At 43.6% G+C, this 23927-nt stretch overlaps 1 protein-coding gene across 32 annotated transcripts in view; it reads left to right on the top strand.

The window, feature by feature from the left end:
- The window catches only part of Kcnma1 (potassium calcium-activated channel subfamily M alpha 1), a 688790-nt gene that overhangs the window by 480026 nt on the left and 184837 nt on the right, over window positions 1–23927 (top strand). For all 32 annotated transcript variants that reach the window (XM_005083504.4, XM_005083494.4, XM_013123140.3 and 29 more), the window contains exons 10-13: window positions 9151–9261; window positions 11037–11142; window positions 14542–14624; window positions 18934–19003. In XM_005083504.4, coding sequence (XP_005083561.1) covers window positions 9151–9261; window positions 11037–11142; window positions 14542–14624; window positions 18934–19003 — 370 coding nt within the window. The remainder of the gene's footprint in view (window positions 1–9150; window positions 9262–11036; window positions 11143–14541; window positions 14625–18933; window positions 19004–23927) is intronic.

The raw sequence follows: 23927 nt of genomic DNA, 5'->3' as shown, positions 1-23927 counted from the left end.
AGTGTGACAAGCAGTTCCTCATAGATTTGGGGTTCATTCCACCACTGCTGTCACCATGCTCTGAAAATAAAACAGCAAACTTTCTAACTGGCCAAGTCCAGTGTCTCTTTGTATTAAAATATAATAGAAGCCAATGCAGCGTGAAAGTTGTAGAAATCTGATTCCGTTGCTGTCAGGGTTGAGACAGTACGGGTATTGCACAGCAATGGCCAGCTCCCTCCCCCACAACCGTGGAGACTTGCTCTGAATGTGGGTACCAGTTGTCAGTAAGCATCATCTTCTTTCCCTCCGCTGTGCCGTTCCAATGAGGAGATGTGGAGGCAGATCAGAGATACACGTATGCCATTCTAAGAAGGTTTATGATGCTTTTTACCAGTGCCAAAGGGTCATGCCAGCTTGCATATAAAACAGATTTAGGAAAACACCCATTCCAACACACTGGCTCAACAGTTATTCAAGCCCTTCTGTGAGCCAGGAACTGTCCTGAGCTCTGTGGTTAAAAGAATGACTGAGAGAATGTGGTTGTTGCTCTCCTGGAGAGTGTGTGAGACTTCGTCCAATCAGAACCACCAAGGAGCCAGTGGCAGCTAAATGGGAGTTTGATTGTGTAGGAACATCATCCCAGTGAAATGCTCTTTTGGCAGGAATTTTGTACAATAAAATCATGAAGGTGTGAAATAATCATGAAGGCAGGCAGCCCATTAGAGTGTTCCTAAAAGTATGTGATAACTCGGATTGTTGAATGTACTCACTGGGGCTGTTGGGGGCAGAGGTAACAGAAGAAAGCCAGTTTGCTTAAAATCTTACAGATCTAATAAGGAACCAGGAAAAGGGGGTTTTGGAGAGATTCGGGAGGACCTGGGACCTGCTGAAGAAATCGATAAATCTGCTTCTTCCTAAGCCTTACAAGTACCCTGCTCTGATATGTCATGCCTCGGCAGACTTTGGAGTCTGAGGTTCCCTCCAACCCCCCCCCCCAGGAGTTGTAGATACTGGCATTGAATGGAGGCTGATGCCAGTACAGATGCTCTTCAACTTCAAATGGTGTTCCATCCTGATAAGACCATGATAAGTGGAAAATAGCCCGTATAGAAAAGGCTTTCAGTCTACTTAACCTACTGAGCATACTAGTTTAGACCTGCCTACCTTAAGGCACCTCATTAGCTCACAGTTGGGCAAGACCATCTAACACAGATCCTTTGTTAAAATGTTGGATAGCTCACATGTGACTTGTTTACTGCCCAACTGAACTTGAGAAGACTAGTTACACAGGTAGCCTTTGGCCTGCCCATTTTGGGGACCATCGGTATGCATGTTGAGTATGTTCAAAGAGAATAGCCAGCAGTTTTTGGTAGCTGAGGCAGCAACCTTTAGATGTAGTGGGAACTAAAGGGAGGATGTATCCGGCTGGTTATCATAGTGAGAAAGCCAATCCAGGCAGCCTCTCTCTGGATCTCTTCTTCCCCTTGCTCTATGTTTGCCCAGGTGCAGCAGCAGCAGGTAGAGACAGGTAGAGCTGCTTTGATCAAAGGGGGGAAACACAGTATTCAGGAAAGGAAGCTGCCCGAGACGGGGAAGGTCAGCTCAAAGATAATCTCCTTTATTTAACATGATTAATGATCACCGAGTCCCAAGTAATGAGGTGAATGAATGCAGGGAGCTGACTATGTTGGGGTGACCCAAGGAAGAATGGGTATAATTTCTGATGACTTCACAATTGTGAGGTTTCTTAACAAGGCTGTCTGGGGTTTGAGATGATGGCTCAGTTGCTAGCATGATTGCTGTAAAAGCATAAGGCCCTGAGTTGGATCCCTGGAACCTGTGTTTTAAAATCCAGACATAGGAGCTCATATCCATAATCCCAGAGCTGGGGAGTCAGAGACGAGTGGATCCTGGGAATTCACTAGGCATCTGGCCTGACCAAACCTGTGAGCTCCAGGTTTAGTGAGACGCCTCATCTCAGACAATGAGGTGGTGAGTGATCGAGGCAGCCACTCGATGCAAACCTCCACATGCACCTACATGGACGCATACAAACTCCTCTCTCTGACAGGAAATAAAGGAGAAAGGAAATAGCAAAGTGGTGGTGACGTGATAATACGTGAACACTGGATACTTGTGAGAAGTAAATGAGAAACTGAAGCAAAGGTCAGCAACTCTATCCCTGAGGGTTCCCTGGTTGTAAGCAACAGAAATGGAGTTTTGATGACTAAGCAAATTTTAACCATTGGTGAATCCAAGCACCTTACAAAATCTTGGGGAGAACTGAAGGATGAGCTCCCAGAAAGGACAGAAAGCCGCCAGAGATAAGGCTCTGTGATCTAGGAAGCAGAAATTCGTGGTCATTCATTAGATGATTTTGCCGTCAGCATGGTTCAACTAGCTCCTAAGGTTAACTTGAGCAGCAATTATACTCTATTGGATATGGAAACTTGATTATAGATAACAAAACCAGCTCTAATTAAAGTGAGCTGTTGCTGATAGACGGAATCGTGTATATTTGGTAGGTGAGACCAACCAATTCTAGGAAGTGGCTTCCCAGTCTTCTCGGCTGGGTCTTCCAATGCCCTGCTCTCTGACCTTGGGTCTCTGCTCCATGAAGGTGCCTTTGCTGAGCTGTTGGGATCTGTTTGCCCCACTGTCTGCTCCATTTAGAGAAGCAGTGAAACAGACTGCCTTTTCCAGAATAGCCTGTTGACAGCTGCATGAGACAATTGCTCTCTTCTCTTCCTCACCAGGAGGCCGATCACATTTCCTTTCTTTCTCATCAACAAAGTAATAGATGTGGCCAAGAGCAGATTATTTTCTCCTTAAGCCCCCTCGGGGCACCCACCACCCCTTTTCTCTTCTCCCCTCTTTCTCTCAACAGGAAATGGTTATAGTCAGGATCTGGGACTGGGCGTTATAGATACTCTGCTGCTTTCTTTCCATGTTTTGCCCTCTTACCCACTTGGAAGATTCCAGGTGGCTGAATTGGGCAGCCATTTTTTTCAGTTTGCTGTTTAATGTTGACTGTGTTTGCTCTGGCTTAGTCTCCAAGGCAAACATACTTTTTCCAATACATAGGTCTTGAAAACAAATGGTGTGTGGCTATGCTCTTGATTGCACACACACACACACACACACACACACACACACACACACACACACACACACACACACGCACGCACGCATGCACGCACGCACGCGGCTATGTCTTGAATGCTGAGCTAGATCCTGGGGTAGGATAGGATGACAAGGACTGCAGAATGGAGTCAGTTTGCTTTGATTATTGGTGACAATCTTTCCCCATAGTGGACAGATTTTAGGTAAAGGAAAATAAAGGAAAGTTGGAGACGGATTTAGTACCTATTAACAATGGAGTCCTGAGCTAGAAGGAGAGAATTAGAGTGAAGCTGCTCTGAAGGTACCACTCAGATCAGGGCCAGCTGCCTGAAGACAAAGCAGCCAAAGGACATGGCTGGGTGAGGAGGCAGGGGAAGTCCAGTTTGCATGAACGTGAAGAAGACACACACACTGAGAAGCTCAGGTTCAATCCAGGAGAACAAATGGGAGCCTTGGGTACTGACCACTGTGCGGTCACTTGCTGGGTCTCTAACTGCCCTGCTTCTTGTGTGATAAAATGCTACCTATTCTCCTTGTCAAGGTCTACTTAAAATCCAATCACCTCATGACAGGGTCTACTAATGGTGGGGATGTTCGGGGGAGAAGTGGCATGAGAGATGCATGATTAGAAGGCTCAGCAGAAAGGCAGAAGAGAGTCCAGCATACTAGCATATGTATTTGATATAAATATTATAGTTTCACAGAGACATCTAGATCAATACATGCCACTTTTCATCTACCTCTTTGACAAAGTGAGTGCAATGTATTCAGAAAAAGCTGTATAGGATTTTCAATTTACTCTGTATGATTTATTGTGACAGGATAGCTATGGGTTTTTAAAGTTCTTTTATACTTGTTCCAGTAAAAATGGATATAGTATCTTTAAAAATAAACAGCCCAGAGCCATGCATTTTACACTATCTTCCTCATGTGAGGCCCTGTTAAGGAGAGCACCAGGACTCTGTCGACCTTGGAAGACCTGATTGCGGTCAGATTTGCCTCAGTCTTTGCTCCTCAGCTTTTGGGAGGTGGAGAAAGTAAACAGGGAAATCAATCAGGAAGCAATTGCAGACGTCTAGACAAGATAAAAAGACAACAACTAGAGAACAGGCTGGGAGCTGGTACCCTATAAGGATTCATGAGGTCTGGTGGGTGAGGCCTAGGCAGCCTCTTCTTTTCTGGTCACTGGCTCCATGTCACACAGGCCAGCTCCCCACTCTCGTCTTCAGCCGAGGCCCTTTCCATAGGACTTGACGTTTCTTAGAAAGCATCGGAACAGAGGGCGATGTTCTGCCTTGGTGTTTACTCACTCACCTTGCACAGATGGCTGAACCTGTCTCCTCACAAATGAATGTGGGCATTAGACTAAGCACCCACCATGGATACTCTGAAGCTAAGAAACACCCGGAACACTCTTGTCACACATTGATCTTTTATTATGAAATCATGCCCAAGCACAAGATGCCTTACTTGTTCCTCATTCCACCTATGCTAACCACCCCTAATTAACCCACCGCTTGGAGCCCTTACTCAGCACCAGTAGTGGATAAATTACTTCCTTCCACCAAGTTCCATTTGCTACCAGTGTGTTAATATTTAAGATACTTACTTGTACATCTGAGCTGGGTCTTTCATCTAAGCTTATGTTACCAATTGTTTATGTTACCTTTGCCTCAGAAATATCTGTTCATCAAACTCAGTCAGGCTTTGTCCCACTCCTAAGTCTCATCAGATTAGAGTAGAAATATGGTCATTGGTTTAGATCTGTTGTCTGTCTTCACATAGAATCCAGGCATGGTGATTAACACTGGGCTCAAAGAGGCTATATCCAGAGCCTCAGATAAGAATGACTTTAGATACCTCACAGTGTGGCCTACTTAAATAGCTCCTGCTTTAAATAGGCCATCTCCTATTAACCTTCAGATCCCTATGCTGGTGAGAGAGTCCTCAGCCTCATAGGAGAGCAAAATCTAGGATAGATAATAACTTTGTCAACACCTATAAGCTTGTCAGACTGTGAGACTGAAGTTGAAACTTGGTTTAGAGTCTATGAACAGTGGTGTTGGTGATTTCTATGTTATTTGGGCATTGTTTCCCTGAGCCCTCTGGGCCAACTGACTGCATGTAGTCTAGTCTAGAGATGCTGAGAAATTGTGATGTCTTAAGTTAGTCTCTGTCCACCCCATTCCCATTGCAAAACTCTCTGAAACTTCAAGGACTCCTATAATACCTCTTCTACCATGCATCCACCAACCCTGCCTGTCTTGAAGGAGCAGAAGATGGGAGGTACAAACCCTAGCCCATCGGCTTCATCTGCATGAACACTGTGGTCTCACACCTAGACTGCATCAGTCCTTTTACATCCTGTGAACATCAGAGGTGCATCTCAAAGAAACAGCCTCTAAAAAGATGCTAATAGTAAGAGTGTGAAGTTGTTTGAGGATTAGATGGAATTATATGGGACACATGCTACCGTGTACTGATATAAAGATGTCATACAGTCCCTACCATTTCAGAATGCTGACAATGGGCTCTTTGTCTGGGCCAATTCATGTATTATCTCTTGAAGTAAATCTTGGAGACAACCACATGAATGAAGTGCTCTTTACAGTGCCTCTCAAGCTCTGAATTGTTGCTCCTAAAATGAAGAATTGGTGGGACCTGTCTGAAACTACTTAATTAATTAGTGTCTGACATCAGAGTATGGATCTCACCCCGCAGGTCTGTAGGTACTGTGGAAGTCAGCAGAGATAACTTTAGATCGGGATCTTGCAACCTTCCTCGGTCATGCCACGTGAAGACTCACTGCATCCGAGGAACCAGCTCTCTGCTCTCAATCATAAAATCCTTCCCATCTTATTTTGAGTAGAAGGCATAATAAATATTGCGATTTTTTCTTCCTGAAACAATATCCTCTCTCAAACTACCATCCCAGGGATTTTCAAGTGTTTTCTCCATTTGCCATCCTTTTCTCATGCCCCTGGAAGGCATCTGAGGCTTCCTAAGACATGGGCAGCCAGGGCTCATCTTCCAATGCTGACACAGGACTAGAGAGGCAACATCTCGCCATCCATCAATTCTGATGACATTCAAACATTTTCAATATGTGGGCTTCCTGATAACTTCCATTGTATGGAAAACAAAATGGAGGGAAATGATTATTGGCACAAAAGGGGGAGACTGTAAATCTTCAAATCAGATACAGGGCAGATTGGAACAATATGGCTTCTTCAAGGTTGCCATGATAATGTACCTAATAACTCTCCCTGGGCAAAAAGGCAATCTGCTTTCAATCAATCTCCTTCCCCCCCGACAGCCCACCCCCTTTTTCTGAGCAAAAAATACCAATTACGTTGAAGGAAGATTTTTTCTTCCTTTTTTGATAAGGACTGTTCTCCACCCGAGAAATCATGCTGTAGCTAAAAGATATATATTTTCAATTGTCTGGCATGGTATCGGACAGCTAGCTCCAAATGAAAAAAAAAGTCAATCTTTTTACCCCCTCCTCTCTCCTGCCAGCATCTGTCTACGTCTTAAGAGAAGTGAAAGCTAATTAAAGGCTTAAGGGGTAATATTGATTGCATTGGAATATATTTTATATGCACCCGGCACACTTTTAAATAATAGAACCCTGACTTTTTCTAAGGCTGAATAAATCAGCTGGCTGAACCTCTGATTCAAGGGTGATGCGTTGGGGTGGGGGGTACTCATCTCTTCCCCTTGCACTTCACACATTTCTCTTCGGATGAATGATTTCAGAGCAGCAACTGGGGTGCTGTCAGATGGTCACTCCACTCTTTGTACAGGAAGGGCGAGTGCTCAGCTGTCTCAAGCCACCATTATTCAAGTGTGGCTTTGCTCATTACCAGGGATATGCCTGTGTAGAACTCTGAGATTTTCAGTATCTGATACAGAGGCTGGCTGGATGAGCTTGACCTTTCAGCTTCTCCTTGTATCGACTGGAATAAGGTGCTTGCCTGGGGAATAAGTCTCTCCTTGGTATCAAAGCAGGTTACTGGGGTTCTTGCTTACCCAGCTTGCTCTTTCACTCAAGACATGGCTTCAACTGTAGTTGGATTCCTGTTGGTACTTCTTTATCCTAGGGCCTTCATGCAGGATGTTAGAATATACTGGGTAACACCTTTGTCATTTGTGTGGAGGTCAGGTCAGGAGGGAAATCCTCTTCCTTGGTCACTTTCTGGACATGCCTCCCTATTCACAATCATAAATCTCATTCAGAACACTCATGCCTAGTTACACTTTGTCTGTAAATATGCATATAACATAAGAAACATTTTAAGATGTGAAGAGAACTGTAAAAGCCCAAATAGTCTGTCTGTTTCATGAATTCAGATATGCAGTGTATTTTACAGCCTTATGGTCAGAAGAGGTCAGTGATAAGGGGCTTTGGACATGACATTTGATGAGTGACTAAGTGATGTCCCACGATCTAGCAGATTCTATTGAGAGGGCAATGTGATCACGTTACGATGTCTCTTCTGATGTAGCTCATTGTCATTCTTCCTCCCGTTTGTGACCATGGCTTGTCTGATTGCCAAGTGCACCACCGTAACAATAACAGTTCATAATGGTAATATTATTAACTGCATCGTGCATATTATTGATTTACTCTTTGTTCTGCACCATTATCTCTTCCCCAATGAGTTTACTGCGTTATTCTCACATACTTAGTCGAGCACCAAATTGCCACAAAAGGGCAGGCTCTCGTAATGACGTCTAATGGGACATTCATAAACCATCATCACCACCTCCTATTATAAGCTGCTTCCAGCCAATGAGCTTTCTGCCATATTACAATGTGAATAGAACAACTATAAAGGGTAAAGGACTTGGGCATTCTGAAGTTTTCCTGGGAAATTTTCTTACTGCATGTTCACTACCTGCCCAGTCTTAAAGCATATTAGAGATCTACCCTCTGTCAGCTTGAGGGGTAGAGTGTGTGAGTTGAGCCATGCAGCACAGTGTTTTGGCTAGAAGCTTGTGCATGTAGCTTCACAGCCAAGCCTCTTTTGGTCTTGGGGCCAGTTCTCAGATCATGGTCTTGTGACTGAGCATGGTGAAGCTAATATCAGTGAGCTCAGGATTGCCTGGTGTTGAGGTCACATTGTTTCAGCAAGGGAAGTTGTTGGAGAGGCTGGACATCTTAAATGCTCTGGAAAAGGGTCTCCTTTCATAGGGGTGAGCTGCTATTTCTAGAAACAGATGCCAGAACCACCCTAGAACAAAGTCAGCATTTTCACATTCAGGTCTTCCTAGCTTGTGCCTATTGTAAGGGTCTTCAGGCAAATTAGTTTGGCTCTCAGGGAAGTCCCAAGCACCTTGAGGCAGCAGCCCTCTGGGGACACAGCCACAGCAGGCAGCTTGATCTTCCATTCCATGGGCATCCCATCTCCATTTAGCCCTGAATAATGCTCACTTACTGTAAAGTGTTACATGCCCCCATTGTTGGAGAAGTTATGGTGGAAAAATGCAAAATTTCCTTTTTACTGCTTATGGCCAGCCGAGCCTATAACGTGTCAAGCCGCACATTAGCCACCCTGATAAAAGTCCGCTTTCTTACACACAAAATCATCGTTTCAGCAAGATTTGTTATCTCATTACCTGATAAGCTGTATGTCATAAACCAAGACTGCCGCGGTAAATCTCCCAGGAGGACGCTTTGTGGGCAGAAAGGGGGAGATAGGAATCTGCAAGGGACTTGATAATGTAGCATTTAAGCACAAGCATAATGTCACTTATTGTTAAATGCATAAAACCACTTGGCCAAGTGGCTGGGCTTTTAATAGGATTCTGTGTAGCATCAGGTGAGCAGCCATATGCTTCTTCTGTCCAGGAGCCTCTGAGCAGCTGCTAGAGCCATCGCTTTGCCTCGTGACCCTCTGGGATGGGAACTGGGTTTACGGGGCTTAGGACAGAGATAGATGTTCCTCTTGCAGCTGGCTCACTTCCTCTGCCTTGTCAGGGATCAGGATGTGGGGTCATGTCACTGGGTCTGGCTGGAACTAACTGGCCTCTCCTACGCAGGCACATTGTAGTCTGTGGCCACATCACTCTGGAGAGTGTCTCTAACTTCCTGAAGGACTTTCTGCACAAGGACCGGGATGACGTCAACGTGGAGATTGTCTTTCTTCACAAGTAAGGACCCGCTGTTGTCACTAGAGCCTCTGCCCAACCGAATGCTCCTCTCTGGGCGCCTGTAGGTGTGGTGGAGATGGAGGTGGTTGAGACCTGGGACAAGGCTGAGTAGCCTTGAACCCTGCTGGCTCCTTAGCTGCAAGGTAGTTTTTCCACAAAAATGAGGCATTTGCCTTAGAGCCCTTGGAGGGTGAAGTGACACCCCAGTCCACGGTTGAAAGCAGCCTCTAGTGAGGTGGTCTGGGACCCCGTCTGAGTTTCCTTCTGAAGTATTAACCATGAAATGCACTAGGATCCAAGTCACTATTCTTGTCCCTTCATTGGTGGGATAATGAATGAGATTGTGTGGGTGCTTTACCTCTGCCGGAGAGGGACCAAGCAAGGCAAGAGAAGAAGCAAGGCGACATAGTTACTTTCTCATCGCTATGACCAAACACCTGGCCAAAGTAACTCAAGGAAAGAAAGGTTCGCTTTAGTTTGCAGGTCCATGGAGACACAGGAGAAAGTGTCAGGCCTGGGCACATGGCATCTGCATGCAGGAAGCAGAGAGAGATGAGTGTTGGTGCTCAGGTTGTTGCCTCATTTTATATTTAGTCTGAGATCCAGCCTAAAAGATGGTGCTGCCACATTCATAATGGATCTTTCCACCCCACTTTACCCAATAGATAATCCCTCACACAAAGGTTGGCCTACCAGGTGATCCTAGATCCCGCCCAGTTGACAGCATTAATAGACACATGGTGTATTGGGCATATTAACACTGTTGTTCCACTGAGTCTCCAGTGGTGCCTGAGGCTGGCTCTGTGTAGATGGATTTTCATTTAATCCATAGACATAATGCCAAGTGCATCGTTCATCTGAATCCTGACTTAACCAATGAGTGGCTGGGCAAGTTACTACTCTGTGCCCCAGCTCCCGTGTCTAAGAACAGAGAAGACGTTCTGTCTCCTTGAACTATTATAAGAATGGAATGAATCAATATATGTAAAATGTGCAGAGCCCAGTTAGGCATACAGGAAATGCTATTATTGGGCTATACAGTTGACTTAACAATAGATCTCTCCATATAAATATATTTATTCATGGGCAGTGCCCACCCTATACAGAGAAAGACTCTTAATTCTGGAGGCTGGGAAGTCCCACAGTCTGCCATGTCAAAATTGAAAAGCCCACTAGTGTTATGACTTGTCTAAAGCTTGAAGGCCTATACAAAGGAAGCTAGTGATGTGAAATCCTAGTCCAGGAGAAGAATGGACAGACTAAGATGTCATAATGCATATAGGTAGGCAGGAAGCAAGAAACAGCTATGACTGTTCTTTCCTCTTTCGGTCTTTGCTTGGTTGACTGGTACCCACTCATGTGGAGGAAGGAGGTCTACTTTCCCAGATTGGAAGGTGAATCTCACGGGCAAAAACCTCATAGATGTACCTGGAATCAGCTTAATCTGGGCCTTCCAACATTGGGCCCAGTCAATTTGACACATGTAATGACCAATAACACTGGTGCCACAGCTCTGACTTTTCTAGTGGTAACAAAGACAAGACACTTCACCATAGAGTCCCCAACATATGTAAGTCCAGAGACCTCTTGGTGTGATTTTTAATGGAGTTTACTTCTCTTCAATATGAGCCTTTTATTTAGGGCAGAGAAGGCGGTTTCTGTGAAGGTTAGGGCCTTTGTTTAGGTCCTTATGTGGAAATTGAAGCCGAGGGAGCCACGGAGTCCAAGATCTCCACTCTGTTGCTTTAACAGTTGTTTCTTTTCTGTCTGTGCAGCATCTCCCCCAACCTTGAACTTGAGGCTCTGTTCAAACGACATTTTACTCAGGTGGAATTTTATCAGGGTTCTGTACTCAATCCACATGATCTTGCCAGAGTCAAGGTAAGGAGAAATAAATGTTTGCTCTCTTTCTTGAGGGATGGGGCCATGGTTCCCTTCTCCTAAAGCACTAACGAGATAACACAGATATCACTAATCCTGGGAGACGCTTTTGTTGGGACAGGACCTTGCTTGCTGACACCATATATAAGTATTCCACATTTAGGTTAGTCTTAACATAGAACTCAGTTTTCTGTTTTCTTCTAAATCAGCCAATCCCAAAGGAGGACTGATATGTTTAGTGGGTAAAGGCACTTGCTGCAAAGCCTGTTGACCAGAGTTTGAGCTCCAGGACCTACTTGGTGGAAGCAGAGAATCAACTACCACAAATTGTCCTCTCACTTTAATATGCACACACATACACGCACACACACACCCCCCCCCACACACAATCACCCACCACCACACACACATACACACACATATACACACATACACACACACATACACACACACATACACACACACACACACACACACACACACACACACACACACACACACACAGGAATAACACAAAGTAGGACTAAGAACACCCTAAGCCTAACTCCCCAGTCAAAGGACATGACTAAACTTCAAAGATAGCCACCACTTTACAGTGAAAGGATAGAAAAACCATCCTGAGTGAATGGGAGCAGGAAACAAGCAGGGGCAACATCCTACTATCCCACAGAATTAGCCAGAGGAGACAGAGGGGCACTTCGTGCTAATCAAGAAAACAATCAACCAAGAAACTCTTATAACACTAAACATGTATACACTAAACATGTATACACTAAACATGTATACACTAAGCATGTATACACTAAACATGTATACACTAAACATGTATACACTAAGCATGTATACACTAAGCATGTATACACTAAACATGTATACACTAAACATGTATACACTAAGCATGTATACACTAAACATGTATACACTAAACATGTATACACTAAGCATGTATACACTAAACATGTATACACTAAACATGTATACACTAAACATGTATACACTAAGCATGTATACACTAAGCATGTATACACTAAACATGTATACACTAAGCATGTATACACTAAACATGTATACACTAAACATGTATACACTAAGCATGTATACACTAAGCATGTATACACTAAACATGTATACACTAAACATGTATACACTAAGCATGTATACACTAAGCATGTATACACTAAGCATGTATACACTAAACATGTATACACTAAACATGTATACACTAAGCATGTATACACTAAGCATGTATACACTAAACATGTATACACTAAACATGTATACACTAAGCATGTATACACTAAGCATGTATACACTAAGCATGTATACACTAAACATGTATACACTAAGCATGTATACACTAAGCATGTATACACTAAGCATGTATACACTAAACATGTATACACTAAACATGTATACACTAAGCATGTATACACTAAGCATGTATACACTAAGCATGTATACACTAAACATGTATACACTAAACATGTATACACTAAGCATGTATACACTAAGCATGTATACACTAAGCATGTATACACTAAACATGTATACACTAAACATGTATACACTAAGCATGTATACACTAAGCATGTATACACTAAGCATGTATACACTAAGCATGTATACACTAAGCATGTATACACTAAGCATGTATACACTAAACATGGTTCACCCAGTGTCATAAAGCACACTGCTGGACTCAATGATACAGAGCAGCTCCAACTCCATAATAGTGGGGGTAATTTCTAAACTCCACTTTCTCTAATAATAAACAAATGTAAAAAAAGTTGAATGGATAAAAAGTCATGCACAATGTAACATCATAAATGATTAGTTTTCACCTAATTGAACTCAGTGTAGCTTTCAGATCCATTAGTTATATCTGAGAGAAATGTTAGAAAAGAAAATAACACCAAGATATAAGACATTTGGGCTTCCTTTTCCAAAAGCAGACTCTTGCATCATTTGGTAATAAGCTGATTGTATTCTTCGTGACCCCTTCTGAATTGACATCTTCTTATAAAGTACAAGTAAGGCTTTAGAAGAGAATGGGACACAGGGAACTGACAGCTACTAATTTATTCATTTAACAAGGGTTTTATAAGTGTGTTTACCCTTTGCATGCCAGTGGCACCTAGTTAATATTGTGTGAGCCCGTGGAAGTCTAAATGCTAACTGTGGTCATAAAGTGTTCTGAATTTTCTATAGTGGCAAACATAGAAAAACCAGGATTTGTGTGAATTCTTTACATTATTAAAGAAATCAAGAGACAGTGTGTGACAGACCAGGGAGGAAAACATGGCCCTCCTACCAAATGTTGGAACAGTCTAGTAAGTACAACATTCTGAGCAGGAAAATTGCAGACCCAGGTCAGCGTGCGAGTTCTCATGCTTATGTAGGCTAGCTCATCTTAATATTATCCAGACATGACCCAAGTCAGAAGTACAGAGAAAATGGCTTTGTTCACAGATCTTATTTAAATGCAAGCAATTATTAGCATGTCAAACTCATGGTCCCTCCAAGGAACAAATCCACTTTGGCTCACATTAAGATAAGTCAGTAGGTTGCCTTTGCATCCATCTGCAAAGTATCATTTAATTGATACAAACGATTTGTCTTTTGAATACCTGAGTAGTAATGAATGGTGAACAGCATAGAACTATTGTCTATTTAAGGCTCCAATTTCTTCTCGGCACACAAAATAAAAATGTGCATAATGTTTGATGAAGATTTTTTTAAAACTTTACTTATTTTAATTTTATGTGTATGAGTGTTTTACCTGCATGTATGTATGTGAACTCCCTGTTGCCTGAAGTCTACAGGCCAGAAGAGGAGTCAGATGCCCTGGAATGGAAGTTTTCAATGGTTGTGAGCTATCATGTGGGTGCTGGGAATGGAACTTAACATTGTCTGCAAAAAGTATCAAGTGTTCTTAATCACTGAGTCATCTCTCTAACCCCTTGATGATCCAGTCTGTGTTGCTGATTATGCAACTATTTTTTGTCCACATTGGAACCCAAGGGAAGGGGTTTAACGGACCAACTTCTGTTTTCTGGATAAAAAAGATTAGGATGGTGGCACAGCCAGGTGAAAGAAGAAGAGGGAATGAGCTTGAACGACCTAATTAAGTGAACTAAGGACTTTGGCAAATATGCCTGCAAGCAGTTAGGCCAAATGAAGAGCATGGTTACTCAGGTTCACACTGGAATGTTTACCCATAACAAGGACCTGACTTGCAACCTACACTTTTAACAAAACTATAATTTTTTTTCAGGAATTTTTCCCATTTACTTGCAAAATACCCTGTTCTCTAAATGCTGCCAACAAAGAGAGACTGCAGTTGAGTGTATGTGTTTCTATGTTTGTGTTTACTATGATTTTTTCCTTTTGGTCTCTCAGATAGAGTCAGCAGACGCGTGTCTGATCCTTGCCAATAAGTACTGCGCTGACCCGGATGCAGAAGATGCCTCCAATATCATGAGGTAACTTGGAAAGGTCCTGGATTGGTCTCCCACTAACTTACAAGCATCCCTTTATTGGTTTGCAGAGGATTGTCTCTGTGGACCATCTTTCCTTTCTACACCAGGCAACCATGGCTCCTGTGTGGAGCAGGTGGAGCTGAAGAGTGTTGACATACAGGGTACCATCAACAGGAAGCTCAGAGTTAGCAGATGGCATGCCTGCTGCTCAGAGCTGCTCTTGGGTTTCAGATCCCTAGAGAAAGAACTAGGAAAGGAAAGATAGGTACAGGTTTGCGTTAAAGGGCCATGTTCACAGGACTAGGGAGATGGCTCAGCTGGTAAAGCATCTCCTGTGCAAGTGTAGGGATATGAGTTCAAACCCCAGAACCAATTTTAGAAAATGAGGCACTTGAATCCTAGGAACCAGAGACAGCAAATCCCTGGGACTCACCAGTCAGCCTGGCCTAATTCAGTGAGATCCAGGTCACCGAGAGGCCTGTTGCAAGATATCAAGGTGGTCCATATCTAAGGAACAACACACTCCATGCTGACTTCTGCCATCAAATGGACTAATACCCATTCACAAAGATTCCTACCCACAAAATCTTACATTTTTATTTTTTAAAAAATTATGTTATCTGAAAGGTTGGGCCCAAGATGTCCTTACTGGAGAGGGTCTTAAAATACTTCCAAGAGGTATTTTCCAATATGTTCAACATGTTTCAACATCTTTGCATTTAAATCAACTAGAAGGTGGTCTTGCTGGAATCCAGTACATAGAGACCAGGAATGCTGCCAAGCTTCCTACAATGCACAGCACAATCCCTATCTAGAAAGCTATCTGACCCAAAATGACAATAGTTGAGGCTGAGAAACCGCTTGGTAGAACTTCCCCAGCCTGTCTCTATCCAGCTGATTATTATTGCTCTGAAAGTTATTGGTTAATTAGCTTGTCTCAGTTTCCCCCAGATGAGTGTTCTCTAATGATTTTAACATTATCATGTAACTCTGAGATACTGAGTTATGTAGATTACATCTTAATCCTGTGTGGATTGAAGTCCCCACTCTTTATTTATTTATTTTTAACAGATCATGGTTTGGGGAGAAAACAAATCTAGAACACTACTGGTTAACACCTTTTCTGCACATGGGTTACGCCTCTCAAAGGCTAATTTTAATCCTTTTTTTTTTGCTTTTTTTCCTCACTTTTTAAAATTTTTAAATTAGAAACAAGCTTCATTCACATGTCAATCCCAGATCTCTCTCCTTCCCCTCCTCCCTGTACTCCACCAATCCCCCAACACCCCACTTCATCCACCCTCTGCTCCCCAGGGAGGGTGAAATCCCAGGGGGATCTCCAAAGTCTGTCTTATCATCTGGGCAGGGCCTAGGTCCTCCCCCATGTGTCCAGGCTGAGAGAGCATCCCTCCAAGTGGAATGGGCTCCCAAAGTACATTTGTACGCCATGGATAATACTTATCTACTACCCGAGGCCCCATAGATTGCTGAGGCCTCCTCACTGATACCTACCCTCAGGGGGTTTGGATCAGTACCATACTGGCCTCTCAGTTATCAGTCAGGGGTTCATGAGCTCCCCCTTGTTCAGGTCAGCTGTTTCTGTATATTTCACCAGCCCTGTCTTGATTCCTTTACTCATCACTCTTCCCTCTCTGCAGCTGTTAACCCTGACTCTTGAAGACCTTAATTTGCTCACATTCAGAAGGAAAGTTTTCTTTAGCTATTCATTATTCTTCCATAGACTTGTCATTATATCCTGTATCTAGAAAATGACCGAAAAATCCAAACATTGTGCTCTGGTTAGCTAAAAATCCTTTTAGAATTTGTCTTTTCTCTGGTATAAATTGTAGAATAGTCACTTGAGGTTGGGGAAGATAACAAAGAAACTCTTCTGGAGAGAGCCTGGACTGAGGGAAATGCTTCATTCCCAGTGTATTCCTAACATCCTTTGGATCAGGTCTAGGCCAGATGCTAATTGCAGCTGGATTCTCTGGGACTTAAGGATTTACCTCAAGGTGAGAGCTGGGAAGCTGCCTTTGGATCTTTAGAGTGTTTGCAATGCTTCATTTTGGTTTTAATTAGTGTTCACCAGCTACATGCATTTTCCCATCAGTGAGGCAGAGGAATTCCTCTGGTGCCTTCACGTGGATCCTGTCTTCCTGTCAGTATCTGGACCTTACGTCTGGAGGAAACCACCTGACACTTTTCTTCGGTAATAGGCTTGGCCCAGTGTTTTAAGGAAATTTGTGCATAAAGCCTGGTAAGACTGAGTTTGCCAGGCTTAGATGCAGTGGGAACTGGCTTCACACCTGAGCCCATCTCCTTACCAGGCCTCACTGGAAAGTGACCACACAGGTCAACTCCAGTTTATAATGTGTCCTTTGTCACTTTAAAACTAAGCAGCATCTCTACCCTTTCATACATTTCCTCCTGTCATGTGAAGTGATAAAAAATGTAGCCCTTCAAGGGACAAGGCACCATCTTGTTCCTTGTTACAAAGAAAACAGGAGCAGGAGGCATAATGTTTTTGGCCTCATGGCAAAGTGCCTGCCATGTAAACTTTTATTCTCCTCAATGGTGAAAAATAGAAATGGGTGGTAATTTTGAAACAGGCATTTCTCATAATTAGAATGTTTTCTTCAAACTCCGAGGATAAAGGGTTAATGTGAGCATATTTAGATATCAGGGAGAACGGTGGGATGCCAAGTCATGGAGCTCACTGGGCACAGAGGGCTATCAAGAATAAAAGTAAGAACCAGAAGCCAGTGGGAAGCTCAGGGTTAAACACGGTTCAGCTTTTCTTTTATTTGTATATTCCTCTTTAGATTAATGAGACCAGTCTGCTGCTTTTGAAATTAAAATGTCAAAGAGCCATTTGAAACGAGCTAATGCAGAGTGCTGGCTGGCACTGTGGACTGCACTGAGGGGTTGACAGAGACTCAAAAGCCCTGAGTTAGAGGCAGAAGCCAACAAGACACTGTCTCAAGATTAAGAGAGGAAGCCCTTCCAGGGCAAAGCTCGGTGAAGGTGTACGGAGAGGCTTTCTGGGGAACCGTCTCCCTGAGTCTCTGGCTGCAGTCTCCTCAGATGAAGCTGCTGTCTGACTGCCTTCTCTTCGGCTCTGCAGAAAAAGTGGCAAAAGGAAGAGCTGAGCTTGGTGGGAAGTTTGTGGGGGCGGCTGTGAAAATTGCACTTGCATTCCTGATGAGGCTTAGGAGGTGGGCCTTTCTCTGGAATTCCATTTCTTAGCCTTCCTTGTCACAGAAGGAAATGTACAATGTCACTCCTGACAGGGTTGGTAATGACAAAAACCATAACTTACACGGGGAGAGGGCCTTTAATGATTTCAAAGCATTTTAACATCTGGTCTCCCATTTGCTCCTCATACCAAGCCTGTGAAGTAAACAAAGCAGGTATGGTTGCCCCCAGTGTCCAGATGAGAAGACAGGAACAGAGAGCCCAGGGGTTTCCGGAGGGTCACCCAGTTCATTAGCACAATAGCTGTGCTGGAAGCCAGGTGTTTCCATTCATGGGCTCCTTACTTCTTCCCTTTGGAGAAGGGATGGCAGGGAAGGTTGACTGGTGGGGTCATCCAGGCTCAGTGAAGGACTGAGGGCAATCAGAGGGGATTTCCCACCAGATCGTATGTTTAGGGTGCTGGTGTTTAACTTGAACCAGTGGTCAAGTCATCATTATGCTGTGGAAGGCAGAGTACTTGATCATATCCCAAGAATTCTGCTTAAAACTCACATTTATGAGGAATGTCCAAAGGGTATGTGATAATCAAGGCCATTTGTCAGGTGGCTTGTTTAAGTTGTCATCATTGGCTCAGAGTGTTAACTGGACACAGAGCAGAGGTCTTTAGGAGTGTGGAATCTGCAGACTCCAGAAGCTTAAGGTCTAGGCTTGCATAACCTGTCCGTAGGAATCAAAAGCTCCCATCTTGGTGCATCAGGCTCATAGTCCATCTCCTAGGCATCATAGGAGTCCTTCATGCTTGTTTTTAAGGCAGAGTCTCATGTAGTCCAGGCAAGCTTTGGACTTGCTCTGTAGAGTCCTGATCACCAGCCTCCATCAGTCACGTGGTATGGCTACAGTGTGCTTTACTGCCCCTGCCTCTCTCTGATGTTTGTAATGCCTAGTATATATACCAGAAGATGCCTTGTCATTTCTTTTTCATGCTGTTAATACGTATGGTGAGGGGCATAGCCCCTCGATGGCTGCTGACTTGAACCTATCTAATCAAAGGAGTCCTCCACCACACTCTTGGGTGACATGGAGCCTGCTTCAGCTCTGCCTCTCTCTCTTTCAGAGTGATCTCCATAAAGAACTACCACCCGAAAATCAGGATCATAACTCAGATGCTGCAGTATCATAACAAGGTAGGTGGTGAGATGTCTAGGCCTAAAGCCATCCTCAGAGCTTGGCCCAGTACCTTCTCCCTCTCCATACACCCTCACACACACACATATATTCACATATGCACACTTGTACACATGCCCGAGGTCTGGCAAAGACTTACAATAGTTAAAATGTCCCTTCTCCCTAGGGCATTTCTTCAGGGTAATCAACTCATTTTTTTTTGTGGTGGGTAATTGGGAGGAAGTGCCTTTGTCGCCTTCTTCTACTAATTCATTCATTCAGGAAGAAGCTATTGAACCCTTTGGTTCAGAAATATTGATATGCTCTTAGATCCTGTCCATGCTCAAGTTCCAACAACTTGCATTTCTATGTCCTGCAGTCATGCAGTCAATATCTATTGAATACCTACTCTGTAATTAATTAACACTCTTTCTGATACGGCCCCCCCCCCGCAGATAGTTTAACTGTGAAGATAAAATCTGATTTTGTGTCTTTAGAGACTGATCAAGTAAGATATAGAGAATGTGCCAGATACACGATAGGATCGTCTATGTGACCAAGAGCACCCTAAGGAACATAACACAAGTTGAGCAGAGAAAACAGAGCAGGAAATCACCCTGGAATTCAGAAAGGGAACTTGGGAAAAGCAGCAGTTCATCCAAGTATTATACTGAAAACAGTGTTCCCAGTGTTACAGCTTTCGGTGGGGCCTGGTTAGGAGGAGCACAAGCATGAGACAGTCGGTGTTGCTGCTGTAATTAGCTCTCATTGAAGCAGAGCTAAAGGTCTTATGCAAAGGCGGCACTCCTCCGCTTGGCTTGTGGTTGGCCTCTAGACAGCTTTGGAGGAGGGAAGGTAGCCTCTTGTTCTACTTGATATGGTACCAGTTGTCTTCTTAATGGAGCTTAGAAACTGGAGGCTTCTCAGCACATGGGGCCAGGTATCTTGTCTGAACAGAAATAACTCCCTGCAGGGTTATGTGTGACAGCATGTCCCATCTTATAGGCCATATTCCTTACAAAACAAGCCATCAGGTGCCCCAGACAAAAACCCATTCTGCCAAATGCCACCAGCACCATGCCATTATTTCTTAATTGCTGGCAAGTTTTGGCCCATTTTGCCTTGTGGAGGCCCATCAGAGGCCATTGCTGAGTGGGTCCTGCTGTCAGCAACTGGCCCACAGCTTGGAACTGCTGCCCAATGCCGGCTATTGCCCAGCCCTCGGCAGGTGGCTCTATTGGAAATTCTGCTACTCTCCAGCCAGTGGATTTGGTGATGGGTACATAAGGTCACTCCCCTGTTTGTCTCTGAAAACTCAAGGTTGAGATGAGGGGGCTATTGGTAATTCACAGGCATCAACATGGAGAAGTTCTTGATGGCAGCCTCAGTAGGTGGAAGGTGAATTTTATTAGCGAGGCTGTGACTGGTGACAGCTCCTGCTGCAAGGAACACTCCTTCTCTCATTTGTGATTTGAAATCTCATTTAGTGTGGGAGTGCTTTAAGCGATTGTTTAGATTTTTGGCTGAATTTAGACTGAATAGGAAAATTAATGTTGTATGTTTAGAGAGAGATGTCAGTTCCTTTTCTTCTCTTTCCAACGGGTGCTGATGTAGCATCTTCAAGAAATTAAAGAGTATTTCAGCTGTGTAGTTCTTGTCAAACTCAAAGCATCTTGATTGGCCTCAGAGCCAGATGGTACATGGTCAGTCTTCACATGAGCACAGCCACCTGAATATCTTGGACTGACTTTTCAGTACAATCATCCAGACACTATGATGAAGAAAGCAACAGACCCATGATTATTTGCTTAAAACATATCTTGTTAAGAACCACCCCACTCACTCTACTGGGGCTCCTGAGTCAGGCAAAGTTGTTTTCAGAATACAGTTGCATTAGTAAGGATACAGTGATAGAGTAACTTTGACAATGGGCATTTTCCTCTGTTGTTTCATATCCCCCCTTTAGAATAGGGATTCTCTTGTCTTCATTTTTTAGGTCATTCTCAGTAGGATTTTGGTGGACAGTTCTTCCCCCGGCTTCATAATTTCTGCAGTTGCCTAAGGTCACCTATCTTTCCACATGCTCTTCTTCTCTTCCAACGTTTTCTTCTTCTTGTGCCTTTTTCTCTGCACTCATCTGAGATGCACATAGAGCTCCACTCACTTATACAGACACTTAGGAAAGATCTGATGCTTTTGTGAAAACTATGCCACTGACAACATATTCTGGAGGGGGTAATGGCTCCCACAATTGGACACCAGGCTTGAAATAAAAACAATGTCAACTCCATGATGTAGTGAGGGTGATATTTTAGAGCCTAGAGGGATGCAGGGAAACTGCTGGCCTTGAGTTTGTCATCATAATAATTACAGACATTTGTGTCCTGTTTTATGGCTTTAAAAGAGCTTTGACATCCATTATCTCAGTTAGTCCTCATTGGGCCATCTGTGCATTTTAGCATCCCAGTGTAATATCAGACTAGTAGGAGTCAAAGCTCTGTCCCAGGCAGATCAACTCTGGCTAGCACAAATCACGGTCACTCAACAGCCAGCAAACTAGGATGGGTGGGGGGGGATAGCCAACTGTTACCTTCTCTTTAAATGGGACATTAGCCCACAGAACTGAACTCTGATTCCTGGGAGAAAGGTGGTGCTCTCCAAAATGGGTCTCTTTATAGGGGCTATGTTTCACAGAGAGAACTTTTAAATCAGGCCATCTCTGAATGGAGAAGGAAGAGAGTGTATTGGCTGCCATGCAGGTAAATGATTTAAAGCTCTTCAAAGACAGGATGATGCATGGCACACACTAGACAAAAGCATCATTCCTAATAACTCACCTATTACTGTTCTTTTTCCTTGTCTCTGATCTGGAAACTAAGTCCCCAGCCCAGATGCCAGTTCTTTGAGCATCCCTGTTGTCTCTGCTGGCTTGTGAGACATAGTTGTGCTCATCATTGCTTTCATAACTTTCCAGTATTGATGATAAAATACCATGACAAAGTCATCTACATGAAGGAGGGTTTTGTTTCAGCTCACAGCTCAGGGCTCTGTTTATCATAGAGAAGAGGTCAAGCTCCCAAGAATCTGAAGTAGCTGATTATGTCACATCTACAATCAGGAACTAGAACATGAATATATACAGTTTACTAGTTCTCCTTTTCCACTTACACAGTGTAGAATTCCAACAAGGGAATGGTGCCACCCACAGTGGGTGGGTCTTCCAATCTCAATTAACAGAATGAAGGTAAGCCATCACAGACATGCTCTAAAGCCATTCTCCTAAATGAGTCTAGATTCTGTCAATTTGACAGCCCAAGTCATCATAGGCAGCTTTCCGTCATTCTAACAATGAGGCCATGATGAGTTGTTCCTTTTTCTTAGGTTTGTGATAACGCATCATTCTGGGCGAGACTGGTGGAAAGCAATGGATTGATTCATAGCCGTCAAACAAAACAGATAGGGCTGACTGGTGTCCTGCCAGCCTCTTGGATAACAATGATCTCAATGACCCAAAGACCTTCTATTAAACTCTGCCTCCAAAGGTTCCACTTCCTCCTAATAGAGTGCCACACTGGGGAAGAAACTGTTCGTATGTGGTCTTTAGTGGACATGAGCTGCAGATGCAGACTGCAAAGTACTGTAGCTATACTTCATCGTTTTGTTTGTTTGTCTTTCAGCCTTCTCTAAGGCTAAATATATAGTAAGAGGAGGAAGTATGACAAAATACATTTCTTCTGCCTTCCTAAGACAGCACATTTTTATAGTCCTTCATGAAATGAAGGGTGGTCCAGTAGGAGGGCCTGGTTAATGTTCTACCTCTCTTTTCTCTTTGCCAAGTTATAACAAATTTTCCTCCAGGTCCCTGTGTGGAAATGCTGGCATTTTTTTCACCAGACCTAACTTCCCTCAAATGAAAGAGGATGGCGTTTCCCAAAACAAAGAATTTGAGTTCCTGGGTCAAATATCCTCTCTCGGCTTCATGCACACAACCTTCTCTCTTGGTCATTGACATTTCAGCTTCACTTCCTGTCACATGACTGGAGGAAATACAATGGCCAAGAAGGAAGACAGTAGAATCTGGAAATGAGCATGACTTTCTACACGGGACACAAGAGACCCAAGGCTTAAAGGCCAGAGCTACATATTTTGCATGGCATGCAGATAGGGCAGACTTTCTGCAAAACATCTATTGTTTGAAGATGTCATGTGGTGTCTCTGTAGGGACTAGACCACCCAGATCTCTTGTCACACACAAGTTCATTACTTGGATGTAATTTACCATTCTTCTCATATGAATATTTCTCCACATGGATGAGTATCTTTTATACAGTGTCAGGGAAGCAAATTAAAAAGCTAATTCTTAAGTCAGGGAAGAATGGGGAGAGAAATGGGAAAGAGGGTGGGGCTATCTGTTGGCACTGAGTGTGTGCTGCGCAGAAGACCCTGTGGTATGCAGCTCCACATGAATCGTACTCCTCTGTGGCCCACACGCTGGCCTGTTTTACCCATACTCTGGTTAGGGAGTAAGCAATCATCTCTTCCAGCAGTAACCACTGCTGACTGGGACTGGAGACTGTCACAAGAGGTGAATTTTGCAAGCAGAGCAAGGAGGCCTGGGCTCTGTTCTTTGTCTCTGCATCCTTTCATTGCAGCTGGCCTCTGTTGTTCTGAAAGGGAATGGAAGGCTATTTGCTGTTCCCCATTTCCTGATGCATGGGGAGAAACAAGTTCAGAACTATAGAGCCTTGGCACATATAGGGACTTAGAAGAACTCTGGATCAACTTGCTGTACAAAGTGTGATTTACTGTAGCATCTTGGAAAAATACTAAGTCTTAGGGGTAAGGACTTTGTGCTTTTTGTTGTTGTTTTTTAAAGTAACCATCTCCATTTATTGGATGTATTTCATCCTAAGAAAGTTCCTTTGTTAAACAAGCCAAAATCCC

This window comes from Mesocricetus auratus, unplaced genomic scaffold, assembly GCF_017639785.1.
Source record: "Mesocricetus auratus isolate SY011 unplaced genomic scaffold, BCM_Maur_2.0 Super-Scaffold_100053, whole genome shotgun sequence".
NCBI lineage: Eukaryota > Metazoa > Chordata > Mammalia > Rodentia > Cricetidae > Mesocricetus > Mesocricetus auratus.
The sequence above is the reverse complement of the archived record's forward strand: the minus strand, read 5'-3'. Positions and strand labels throughout refer to the sequence as shown.